General features: G+C 40.0%; 1 protein-coding gene across 2 annotated transcripts in view; it reads right to left on the bottom strand.

The window, feature by feature from the left end:
* Positions 1–2,406: 2,406 nt before the first annotated feature.
* The window catches only part of NUCKS1 (nuclear casein kinase and cyclin dependent kinase substrate 1), a 32,019-nt gene continuing 21,360 nt past the window's right edge, over positions 2,407–13,065 (bottom strand). The window contains exons 4-7 of one of the 2 annotated variants that reach the window (XM_027564288.1): positions 12,474–12,529; positions 9,959–10,111; positions 8,990–9,139; positions 2,407–7,993 (exon numbers count right to left, since the gene is read on the bottom strand). In XM_027564288.1, coding sequence (XP_027420089.1) covers positions 7,794–7,993; positions 8,990–9,139; positions 9,959–10,111; positions 12,474–12,529 — 559 coding nt within the window. In that variant the 3' untranslated portion in view covers positions 2,407–7,793. The remainder of the gene's footprint in view (positions 7,994–8,989; positions 9,140–9,958; positions 10,112–12,473; positions 12,530–13,065) is intronic. The other variant, XM_027564289.1, reaches the window with a different exon arrangement.

Raw genomic sequence — 13,065 nt, forward strand, 5'->3', positions numbered from 1 at the left:
CTGAGCCCAGAATCAACACGCATTTATTTCACAATATTTGTTCAGGACTTTAACACTGAAACAGGAGGTACACCCATGAGCAATGCTGATTGCTCCTGGTGGTGCCCCAGCCAAAACGTGTCAGATAGGTACCTGTCCATTCTAGTAAAATAATGGAGGGAAAGAGAAGCGTGCCATCAAGGTAAAGGAACACATGCCCATGTTGCTTTGAAGTCTCAGTAATTCTGTCCACAAGCATGTCACCAGTGCTGCTTGTGCAAAAAGATGAGGCTTTTGAGCTGAAGGGCAATTTTAAAAGACAATATTTGTTTCAAAATGGGACCACGAGTTCACAGCTACTTTTTTGAAATCTCAACATACACTTTCATCTTGGGACCGTTATGTACAAAGGTTTTGGGAATTGTTAAGGGAATATAAGCTGACAGGTGTGCGTGAATCAAGAGATCCTATTTTGCACTGAAAATCATAAAATATTACTGCTGCATACACTAGGATCTTAAGCAGGCACACTGATCACAGAACATCGCTCACACAAGCAGATGGCAGTGTCTCATACTGTGGATGTTGAGCCCCGGTAGTATGGAAAGAGACGGTCAAGGAATGGGCTAAGCATATGGAGGACACTGCCCTCTACTGGCAAAGGGTGAGAGTGCCAGTCACGATAACATTTTTCTCTATGTAGTTGGACACGACTGAAGCGACTTAGCAGCAGCAGTCACTACCTTAAAACATAATCAAAGAAGGAAAGCTTTTCACGGAAGCTGAAGCTTCCTATCTAGGGGCCACAGGGATTTTCAAGTAAATTTAAGCATTTAATGAGAAATTTTCATATTTCATTGAAAAGAACATTTCCCGTTAAATCTCTGATGTAACACTGTTCAAGTTATCACCTTTACTTAGTGATGCTGCTGCTGCTAAGTCGCTTCAGTCGTCTCCGACTCTGTGTGACCCCATAGACGGCAGCCCACCAGGCTCCCCCGTCCCTGGGATTCTCCAGGCAAGAACACCGGAGTGGGTTGCCATTTCCTTCTCCAATGCATGGAAGTGAAAAGTCAAAGTGAAGTCGTGCAGTCGTGTCCGACTCTTAGGGACCCCATGGACTGCAGTCTACCAGACTCCTCCGTCCATGGGATTCTCCAGGCAAGAGTTTTGGAGTGGGGTGCCATCACCTTCTCCACTGATGCTGAGGAATATGTTAAAAAGTTTATCATCAGTACGAAGGAGCTGGTTTTAGAACCAACAGCTGTGACAGTTTAAAGAATGACCTGATCCAAAGCCTTGTCACATACTAGCCACATTAAATCACATTCTACCTGAGCCAATTTATTTTCTACAAAATTGGAGGAACATCTGAGCAATCTCAGTTGTTGGGAAAACTGAAAGAGGTACTATGTTAAATAGAAATGCTTCATAAGCAGAAACCAATATGGTACTGTTAAGTGATTATCCTTCTATCAAAAATAAATTTTTAAAAATGCTCAGTTTTTTAAATGAGCTGCAATGTTAAATTACTGTAGAGTAATGCTCACAGATAGGAGTCGAGGGAGGGAGGGAGTTCCAAATGTGTCTCACCAAACATAAACTACGCCTCTGGTGTTTGCTGGCCTGATGGCCTTTGAAGTCCTGTAAACCAGACTATTTCTTCAGCACTGTGCTCAAGCAGAAATCTGATGTTAATCATAAAACAGCGACAGAAGGAAAAGTGGCTAGTCAACATTCTTATGAAGTAAACTTTGGCTTGAAACAAACAACTCTATAAAAAATAAATGCCAAGTTAGCCAGTCACTAAAGGGTAACAGCATGCAAAAAGCACTGAATTTCAAAGCCAAGGTGGGTTTGTATGTGAATTACGTTTGGATGACAAGGCCAGAATGTAAATCAGGGGAAAGGTTGAAAAGGATAAAATCCCTATAAAATCCCTAATACCTACAATATCTTGTACCATATTCTCCATCAAAGAGGTAATATTTAACTGTAAACTGCAAGAGTGTAATTTTTACAGTATTTGAAATTGAATGCAAATGTCTATTTTACACATATAAACATTATTCTTCATTACATGATTGTTGAAAGGATTTTGCCCTCGTGAGACTTCATAACCTGGTCATGAACGTGAGGAAAGCACTAACTAGGACTCCCCTTGCATCCAGCTTCGTGCTCCCTTGATTAATCAAAGGTTAATGAGTCTGTTTCTTGATTCCTAACTCCAGTCCTAGTTTAGACAAAACATACCTTTCCTGTTACCAACAACAGTGACGGTCACCGCTAATTTCTAAAGAATTCATTCATCTAGCAGTTTCCCCCTAAAGTCAAGTTAGACTGGGAGGTGCCAGGCCAAGGTGCCCAGTTGTATAGTAAATCAGTGTATTCGCTTGAGTATCACAAGAAGTACACAGAGCACGCATCTGGGTTACAAAAGCCCTTTTATAAAGCCATTTTTAAACAAAACAAAAAAAGTTTACAAAAGAAAAAAAGATACAGAAAAAGAATAACTTGCTTCATATGTCCCAAAAAGAGAAAAAAATAAAAGGGACAATGCCAACATGCTCAACAATAAAGTGTTCTTTTTTCTTATTTTTTAATACAAAATACAAGCAAAGGATACACATACTTAAAACAGAGCTCAGGAACAGACACGCAGTCCTGGAAACCCTTCAATAAAAGAAAGCAGGAGTTTGTTTTATCTTTGTTTATGCAGATACATACAGAGACTGGGATATGTAAAAATTAAGTATCACAAAAGACCATCGCACAAGTCTACCAATGCATGTTGCATCTAGAATTCACGGACATGGTCAACAAAATCATGTTCACTTCAACCCCCATTTCATTTAAATTAAAAGAAAAAAACTTTTAAATAAAGTGGTTACATTCAAACTTTTAACTTCCTTAGTACCATGCTGCAGGTATCAGCACTGTTAAGGTGCTGCAAGAATGCCCAGCCCTCTGGTGTCTGATCACATATACCCAGCAACATTACAGTCTTGAGGGATGCCCGGGCCTCGGCCCATGGACAATTAAATACATTTAAGCAGGGTCTTCTCTTTCCCCCTTCCTGCTTCTAGAACATAAAAGGACTACAATTAAGGAATACTGGGAATTTTAGAGCTGGGAAAATGAAGTCTGAAAGATGAATCAAGGCCAACAATGACTGAGAACCTGGCTGCTGCTTACCCTGGCAAATCTTAAAAGTCGTTACTTCAACCTCGTGGGAATTAGGTGTAAAAGGTTTGCTGCAACATGTTCTTGGTAAACAAACTAAGTAGAGCTCTTATTTACAAATCTTGTAACAAACACTTCTGGAGAAAAAAAGAGAATTCGCTAATTTCCAGAAGACAAAGTTTTAATTGCCAGACATATAACAAACACACACTCACACACACACCCACACAATACTTCAGGGATTTTTATACAAGTTATTTAGGGCATAAACTGAGTACTATACCCCTACATCCCATCAAAAAAGGAACAACAAAAAAAATCCCAATTTTGCCCTCCCCCATAATCTAGAAAACCCTCCCTTCACCCAGATGTACAAAGTGTATGCACAATGGTGGCGTCCCACCAGCCACACAGAGCGCGCCCTACAGATGTCACCAGTCCAGTCGCTCCACGGCATGGCAACAGGCAGGTTTACAGGGTTTTTTTCTCCAATAGTGGTTAAGACACAGAAAGCACCACTGTGAATTTTGAATTAGGCTTTGAGAAAAAAGTGTAACTTAGGGATTTGGGAGTCAAGAAAACTCATTTTGTATCAAGCTTATCTCAAGAAAAAGGGAAAATGGGTTGCAGATTGAAATTTGGCTTTAAGTAGTTTGACGTCCCAATATTCAAATAAACTAACTCCCTTTTCAAATAAACCCAACTCCATGCACAGAGAAAAGGACAACTCTCTAACCTCAAGAGCTATCCCTTGGCAGAAAATGAGTATTGCTTGTTCTATCTGAATGTCATAAAAACCGGAGGCCAGGCTTCTGCCTTTCCAAACTGCTAAGGTGACAGCTTCTTCTAGGCACAGCTACTGGTGATGCAGGCACAGAAAGAAGTGTTCAAATCAAAACTCCCTTTCTCCATAAAAGCCACGATGGTCACATGACCTTTTATAAAGCTTTCCCTGTAGCTCCTGGGATTAATTTCTGCTCCCGCCTTTCTGACACCCTCAAAGCATCTCCTACAGAAAAGGAAAAGGAAAAACAGGCACTATTCCCTTCCCCCAGTAAGGACTCTAAAACCCACTCACTTCAATGTTTACAGCAAACAAACCCCCCAAAAGTGTGAACTTCAGTTTAGCTGATCATATACGTAAGAATGTCAAACACTTCACTGGACTGTTAACCTCGAATTCCACTCTTGACTAGTTACCTGTAAGAAAATGCTGTTTGAACCAGTACCAAGAATAAGTACTGAACTGAGAGGGCTGAGCCTGGAGCAAACCAGTTATTATGAGAAAAAACAAAAAAGGTTACCAAAAGCTCCATAATGGAAAATCAACTACTATTCCAGATGCAAAGATTTCCACTCACTACTTCCCTAAAGGAGGAAAACATCCATTAATTTCCCTACCTGGACTCATTAGGGAGCAGAGATATGAGAGGCAGAAATGTTTTACAACGCAGGACAAAGCTACCCTTATGAAAACTAACACATATCCTTCGAGCCCACTCCACTGATTCCAGTCTGAGGTGGGAAAGGCGAAGAGCAGCAGCAGGCTACAACAGATACGTTTGTGTGTGTTGGGGAGGGAAGTCTGAGAAAAGAATCTGAAGAACTAGAATGTAGTGTCAGTCAGCGTAGCTGCCGAAATCCACGCTCCAGAGGTAAACCTAACAGAGCTAACAGAGAACTGAGATAACACAAACAAGCACTTTCAAAGTCAACGTCCCACTTCCTGAGCAGCTGCAAAACAAGACAGCGAGCACTGCCGCCAAGTCCTCGTAGGCGCTCTAGAGAAAGGGGGCGTGTAGTCGGGGGCGGTGCCAATGGGCAGTCCCAGCAGCCCGACCGACACCACTGTCAGCCTGGCTGCTGAGCACCTGTTCCCAGCTGAGACACCACAGCTGTCCTATTTGCGTGCGTGATTTGAGGGGAAGACCAGCGTGTTTTAAATTATCAGCAAAAACTGGAGAAAACAAAGGTCATTCAGAGCCTGTTTCTCTTGGGGACACAGATCCTTTTGTCCAGTCTATCAGAAATATACATTTTTTAATCTCATGAATTAACCTTTAAAAAAGGGATCCCAAACAAAAAGCCCAACCAAATGCACACAAATAACCTAGAGGATGTGATTACTCTAAAGGATGTGCATATATCACAGAAACGTTAGTGCAGATTAATATATTAAAGAGACTATTACATAAAATACTAAGGCTAAAGTTTTAAAAGACCCTTCCCCCTAGTCTTCGCGAGGAAAGCACACGTTACTAGGAATGTTAAGACTTAAAGTTATAAACCCCTAAAAACAGAAGTGCATGGTGGAAACACTGATAGGTTTTTTAAAACATGTGAACACAAACCTTCTTGTTAAAATACCTGAACAAACCAATAAAGCAAATGGAATTATCTTTAACACCTCTTTACAAAGTTCACAACTGTGAAGTCAACCATCATGAAAGAGAATAGTCCAATTGCTACTTATGTTCAAGTTTCACATATTTGGCCGAGTACTAAAATCTCCAAATTCATTCTTTAACCCCCACAGTGCAACAGTGAAACGACTCTCTGCCACTGGTGCTTTCTTTAAAAAAAAGAAAAAAATCAGAGTAAGGATATTCCTTACAGTGTCTTAAAAATATTCCTTAAATAACCTTTTTTTCTATGAACATCTGTAGGAAAGCCAGGTTGTTTGAGAGAAAAATATCCTGTAACAGCAGATAGAAAGAAAACTGCATTAGTAAACGCTGAGGAAGCAAATACAGATAAAAAGGAAATGTTAAATTTCACTGATTTTTCAATTTATTAGCACACTGTGTCCTGTGCTAAGTTGCTTCAGTCACGTCTGACTCTTTGTGACCCTATGGACTGTAGCCGGCCAGGCTCCTCTGTCCATGGGATTCTCCAGGCAAGAAATACTGGAGTGGGTTGCCTCGCCCTTCTCCGGGGATCTTCCCAACCCAGGAACTGAACCCGTATCTCCAGCGTCTCCTGCATTGTAGGCAGTTTCTTTACCCACTTAGCCACCTGGGCAGCCCATCAGCACACTAAGACACCCTGAACCTTGCTCCCATTAGCTCAGAGTATCAGAATGTGGAGAAGCAAACCCACAGATCTGTCTCCTGACTACCTTCATAAGGCGTGTAACTGGTCTGTTACCCCCTGCACACAGGCCTCCCGGATGCATGGTTTCTCCAGCTCTGCAGAGCCCCGTAAACTGCTGCTGTAAGCGACATGCGGTCAGCAAGGGCACCGGTATAAAGACAGACGCTAATTGAACAGTGTCAGGGCAGCACGTCACATACTCCCATCAAGTACAGGATATGAAGTGAAGAACGGAACCAGGAGAAACCATGAACTGGAGCAGGGCTGGCGGGCGCTGCGAGTGGGCTGTGCAGGAGCGCCTTGTGCACCAGCAGGAGGCCGAGACGCTCCACACCACGTTTCTACCAAGAGGCGGGAAGGACAGGCCTGACAGGAGAACACTCCATCCCTCAGCAAAAGCAGAGCATGGTTCATGGACTCTGAGTGCACATTTATAGCATAAAAGAATTTCAATTCTCTGTTTCCATAAAGCAAAAATCTCAAGTCTTTGTGATTGAGTTTCACATTAACTGGCACTTTATTTTGCTTAAAACCTAAACATTGTCAGTTTGAGAAGAAATCCACTGTGATATATAGATAGCCCCATTTTAATTCTAGGGTTTCTTCTTTTGATCCTTGGTAAAATTTTTTATCCAAGAAACAGAATAGATACATATATATATTTAAAAACATGAACCATTAGAGAATGAGATAGGAAATCAAGAAAGATGTAAGTTTTGGCGGCCCTTGCTTCTAAGTTCTTTAAAGACTGTAGCTGAATAAAAGGATCACTGGCTCCGAGTCTCCTAGAGATAACAGGTGATGAAACTAAAAACAAGCAAACCTATATCCCCAAACAGGGTCAGGTAACCTCAGTTCCCTGCCCTGCCCCACAGTAAAAAACATGAATGCCTTTTGTAGCAGTTCAGAACTCATCTTTATCTCCTACCTGCCCCATCGGTGGGAGTTCAACATCTTGATTTTTTAGACATCCATATTTTTGTATATAGAATATAAACTTGTATTAGATGACAACTGATTTTTTTTTTTTAATTCAGGTAGAGAAAGAAGCAATAACTTTTAACTAAAACCTTCTACATTTTTCGATTCCTGTTCAACTTGCTACCATTTAGCAAAAAGCAAAATTTTCATAGTGTTTACCTCAAATCTTATTGCTTTACAACTGTGGCATACCCTCCATTAAAAATAAAAAAGATGAAGCAGTCAATCCAGTGATTAATTTAACATGGCTTTCATTGGGAAAGGGGGAGGAGGGGGAAGAGGGGATCATGACGAAGAGACCAATAGACAAAAAAGGTAAATTAAACATACAATGCTTTTCTTTAAAAAAAAAAAAGAAGAAAAAGAAGAAGAAAAGAAGAAAATGTTATTTTCAACAAAAGGGAAAAAAAGCATTGAAAGCCCATGAGTCAAGCCATAGCCAAAACCATATTCTATCTTAAGTAGCTTTTCTTTTTTTTTCCCTCTTTTTTTTTCTTTTTTTCTCTTTTTTTTTTTTTGTTTTTTAAATAAAATCTCTCCCCAGACCATCATCACTTTTAATCTTCCCCAGACTGGGCTTCATCTTCAGAACCTTCATCCCCAGACTTCTCAGGTGGAGGGCTTGAAGATGCTTTCTTTTCCAGAGGGCTTTCTGGTTCCTCATCTTCTTCTTTGGGAGAAGGAGTCTTTTCCTTTGATGCCTTTGAAGCTGTGGGGCGACCCACTTTCCCCTTGCCTTTCACAGGACTTGGCGTCACTGAAAGAAGAAAAATACCAACTTGGGGAAGGGAAGAAACGTCTAACGTTTTTAACAAAAATCAGCTACAGAACAATCTGTAAGGCAAAAAAATCATAAAGATGACACCCCGACTTACTGCAAAGGAAGGTGGGTACTGGTTTTCAAACACTTTTAGCCAACACTACTATGTTAACAGTCATGTTTGTAATAGAGAAACAAGATGCTATAGAAACTACGTAACATCCTTAGTGGCTTGCAAAACTGTCAGTCGCTTATGTTTAAAACTTGAGTGAACAAGGGGGGATGCAACTTAACTGGAATAGAAAGCCGTCCAATACCTGTTGTTTTTAAATTTTTTGGCCATGCTGCATGTGGACTCTTCATTCCCTCACCAGGGATCGAACTCGTGCGCACTGCCCTGGAAGCTCAGTCTTAACCACTGGAGGGTCAGGGAAGTCCCCATCAAGCAACTTTTAATACTTCCATCATTACCAAACAGTAAGACATGATGAATAAAACTTCTATTTGCCAGAACAAAAAAAAAGCAAATCCAGCTTTCTGATTTAATGATAAACTAGCTTCACCCAGAAGAACATCTGACAGAAACCACAAGGGCCCAAAGGAAATGAACCTATGCTGTCAAGAGTGATTTCATTCTCTGTACAAATCAGAACACTTAAATGTATTACTGTAGGTATGTATTTTCACAATTTTCAGTCTTTAGTAGCTGCTGGGATTGTGATATCAGTGGGAAAAAAAGGCAGTAATAGCTAAGCTGGTGCAGTGTGAATGGGTTATTCCCAAATCCAGCCTTCGGTGCAGCACTGGCTGAAGAGCAGGGCAAGCTGCCAGACTCCTAGAGGGGCTGGAGCCCTTAATAATAGGTGAGTGACACTTCCAGGCACAGAAGACAAGGTCCTTTTATTTTTGTTATGTGGTCACTATCAAGCCCTACTGAAGCATTTCTGTAGAGAACGTTCATTGGTGATTTAACCTGACTTCTGCAGAGCTCACCTGTGGCCTTTAGCCTGGGCTTCGGCATTTTCTTTTCTTTTCTCTCAGGCTTCGACTTCTTAACCATCTTTTTGTTTTTCTTTTTTGAACTGCCATAGTCACTATCATCATCGTCTTCTACTAGGAAATCCTCATCACTGCCGGAATCTTCTGAGAGGAAAGAAGAATTTCAACGTCCAACTTAATGTATACATCCTTCCAAGTGAACAAAGGGAGAGAGTGCTAAGAATGGAGGATGGGATTTGGAAGTCAGACACTCTTGGGTTCTATTTGCAGCTGTACTACCAATTCGGTTGGAGCTGTCATTGGCCCCACCTGTAAAACGGTTTAACATGCACATGAGGGTTACATGACTGACTTGTTTGAAGAGTAGGCAGAAAACAGGAAGAGATTAGGCTTAATGTGGATAAAAACTGAAGTCATCAAATAATCTTGGTAGTTCTACGTTTCCCATATAGTCCTGATAAGACCAGGAAAATGCAAGTGAACTGATTTGGTGTGTTTGGCTCAACTATAAACAAAGTAAGAAACCTACCTACAAAGCAAATACACATATGATTAGTTAATCTGAGTAACCCGTGAAACATCTAAATTCCGTTAACACCTTTTTTGCAAGGAGACGTCTACACCTTTCTCCACTAGGACAAAATACAGATCTTTAATCACAGTACCCACCAGGTAACTGCTATTCTAACAATGGTTCATTCAGTATATGAGAATGAATGATATACTTAATCACTATTTGAGTATTTAATCAGTACTTGAGTACTATTTGATGTACTTAATCAAATAATAATCATGAGAATCTCTGAGTCTTAAAATATAAATAGATATCAAACAATCATCTCTAATGACACTGAGTATCTAATTTAAGGGGCTGATTTTAACACTGAGCATCCAAAAAACTGCTGAAGTAAAACTGAGGTCACAAACCACAGCCACGACCAAGATACAAGGCACGTTACGCACTCTCCTGGAACGGCGCCTCGTCCTCCTCTTCTTGCTCCTCCTCACTGCCCACATCTTCCATGAGCATCTCCCTCTGTTTAGAGGCTGCTTTAGAGGCTGCCTGCCGTTGCTGGCGCACGTTTTTATGATCTTCTTTTTCATCTTCACTGTCCTCTGCAATATCAAAGTTATAATGCAATGATCAAAGAGTTATGGGTTTGACAGATGACTGGAAAAGGCAATGTAAGATATAAACTGGAGCTATATTTCATTCAGAAAGGGAAAATTCTATTCCTAAAAATGTCTACAAAATATGCAAAAAGAGAGATAAAATTCAAAGAATGAACTTGAATAAGGCTATGTACCCATTATTATGGGCTTCCCTGATAGCTCAGTTGGTAAAGAATCTGTCTGAAATGCAGGAGACCCCAGTTCGATTCCTGAGTTGAGAAGATCCGCTGGAGAAGGGATAGGCTACCCACATCCAGTATTCTTGACTGGAGAATTCCATGGACTGAGTCAGACAAAGAGTTGCAAACAGATACAACTGAGTGACTTTCACTTTCACCCACTATTACATATAAAATAACCTAGGCATGTAGTTTTAGGAAATAACAAAGCTGAATTTAGGTATGAACACACGCTTCCTATAACATGCCTTAAGCTTACATTATTGTTGTACCCTAAAATCCTCAACTACATTCAAACCTATCTACACAGTTTTTAGAAACTAAAGTTAGAAAAATATTTTAAATAGTAGAACAGGGGAAGACAGTTTTCCAATATTTTCATTCTACAATACAAAACATACAGAACTCAAAATAATGTCAAACTACTACCCTTTTCAACGAATGAGGTGTGGCCATTTCAATTTAGGAGACGGAGGGAAATCTTCAAAACACACATTTACATCAGTCAGATCTTAACACAATTTTATAATAAAAAATTACCCCCATATACTACAGTTTATTAATTAGAAACTCCGCAGCACATGGTTGTGGCCGTGCGTAAATCTGACTGAAAGGGCAGGATGCCAGCCTACGGTCTCTAGGCCAAGTTATATTTGTATCAGTTTCACCTACAGCCCTGCTCCTGGACTCTGAGGCTCCCTTATTCTGTCAAGGTTTAGCTGTTAATAAACCTTGTTATGGTCAGTGTTCAAGCCATCACTTTCACTACCAAAAACTTCACCTGAAGACAATAGACGCAAGAAGACAGCTGATTCTGGCAGACTCAAAACTAAACCCACTTGGTAGGAGGTATGCTTAACATTAATACAGAGTTATTCATCTTGAAGTGCTCAAATGTTTACAAACACAAGAGATTCAAATTAGGGTTTACAAGGTAAATGAACAGAAGTGTATGTTTACATTATCACAGCATTACTAGATAGTGCAAAAAGTTAATACAATTTCTTTTCAGACAATCATTTAGCAGACTTGAACAAGTGAAAGCAAAACAGCTCAGTGGAGTGCTCTCCTGGTGACTCAGTGGATAAGAATCCATCTGCCAGTAGAGGGGACACGGGTTTGATCCCTGATCCGGGAAGATCCCACGTGCTGAAGAGCAGCTGAGCCCCTGCACCACAACTCTTGAGCCTGAGCTCCAGAGCCCGGGAGCCGTACTGCGGAGGCCCGTGTGCCCTAGAGCCCGCCCGCCGCAATGGAAGCCCGAGCACTGCGACGAAGAGTAGCGTCCGCTCGCAGCAACGAGAGAAAAGCGCAGCAGCGAAGAGCCAGCACAGCCCAAGATAAACAAATTAATTAAATGATTAGAAAAAAATAGCTCAGCAGGGCGAATTCAGTGGAACTTTGTCTACGCTTTACACATTACCTAAATAGCATGGGAACGCAGACCAAAACTAAAATGTTTGGGAGCAAGGTGGAACTCTCAATTCTTGAACGAATTAAACTTTAAAAAATAAATACCAACAACAAATAATCAGGATTTAACATTTAATCTAGTCAGAGTCTCTTCAATTGATTCTTTTAAGTTAAAACTCTTACAAAAAAGCTTTCTCTGTGGCTACTGTTTCAAAAGGACCTCTTCCCAGCTAAGAAGTCAGACTAAAACGAATCTTTGTTTGCTTTTCAACCCATCATCATTTCCTGTATTTTATACCTTGATTTCACTTAGTATTATATATATTCTATATAGTTTGATATCTTTTATTTGTTCATGTAAGTGGTTTTCAATTTCCATTATGCACAATTTCAATTATGCATGAGAATAATCTGTAAATACTTTAAAAAAACAAAGCCCCAACATCCCACCTAGACCTACTGAATCAGAAGTCCTGGGATGGGATGGACATAAGTATGCTAAAAAAAAAAAAAAAAAAAAAGCTTTCATAGGAAACGGTAATAAGCCAGCTGGACTAAGAATCATCGTGAGCTCTTTGCAGATGGAGACACTTACTGTTTGTAATGTGGTATTTACCACAGAGCCTGGCATTACTATGAAACCGCTTATTAAAATGTCCAATAAATAAATAGATAAATAGAATTACAGCTACTACATTAAAAATTGTTACTACCTGCTGAATGAGAATCATCCTTCTTAGTCTTCACATCTTTTTCTTCTGAGTCCTCACTGTAAGAAGAGGGAAAGGTTTAAAAGTCTTAGACCAAAATCCAAGTGAACATAAATCTCTAGAAACCTGACCAGAGAAGAATGCTAAAGAAAACCTGTTATACATAAAATAATTCAGATGCTGAGGAGTGAAACTGCTTCCAGTATTTCCCTAATACACAGAGATACTGGTGATTAAGAACAATTTTATCCACTTTTGGAAAATATTGCTTCCTTTGAAGACCCAAAGGAAAAAAGGAAGGTATCTCAACACAGGCTAAAAGTTTTCACCTATGCATAAGCCCTGGTTCACAAGAACATTTACTAAGAAAAAAACTTCATTGTCAGAGACAGAGTATGAATATAATGAAAATAAACCATGTAATGTATTGACGGTGGTCAAGAAGGCAAATTAGTGGATTGCACCAAATATAAATGCAGAAAATACCTTTGTAATTATTAAAGGAAACTGGAGTTATATAAATTACAAAATGCCAGAAATTTATCTAAAGCAAAATGAAAATAAATTATCTCCTAATATTAATATTTAGGAGTAT

The sequence above is a fragment of the Bos indicus x Bos taurus genome, chromosome 16 (genome assembly GCF_003369695.1).
Source record: "Bos indicus x Bos taurus breed Angus x Brahman F1 hybrid chromosome 16, Bos_hybrid_MaternalHap_v2.0, whole genome shotgun sequence".
Classification (NCBI taxonomy): Eukaryota; Metazoa; Chordata; class Mammalia; order Artiodactyla; family Bovidae; genus Bos; species Bos indicus x Bos taurus.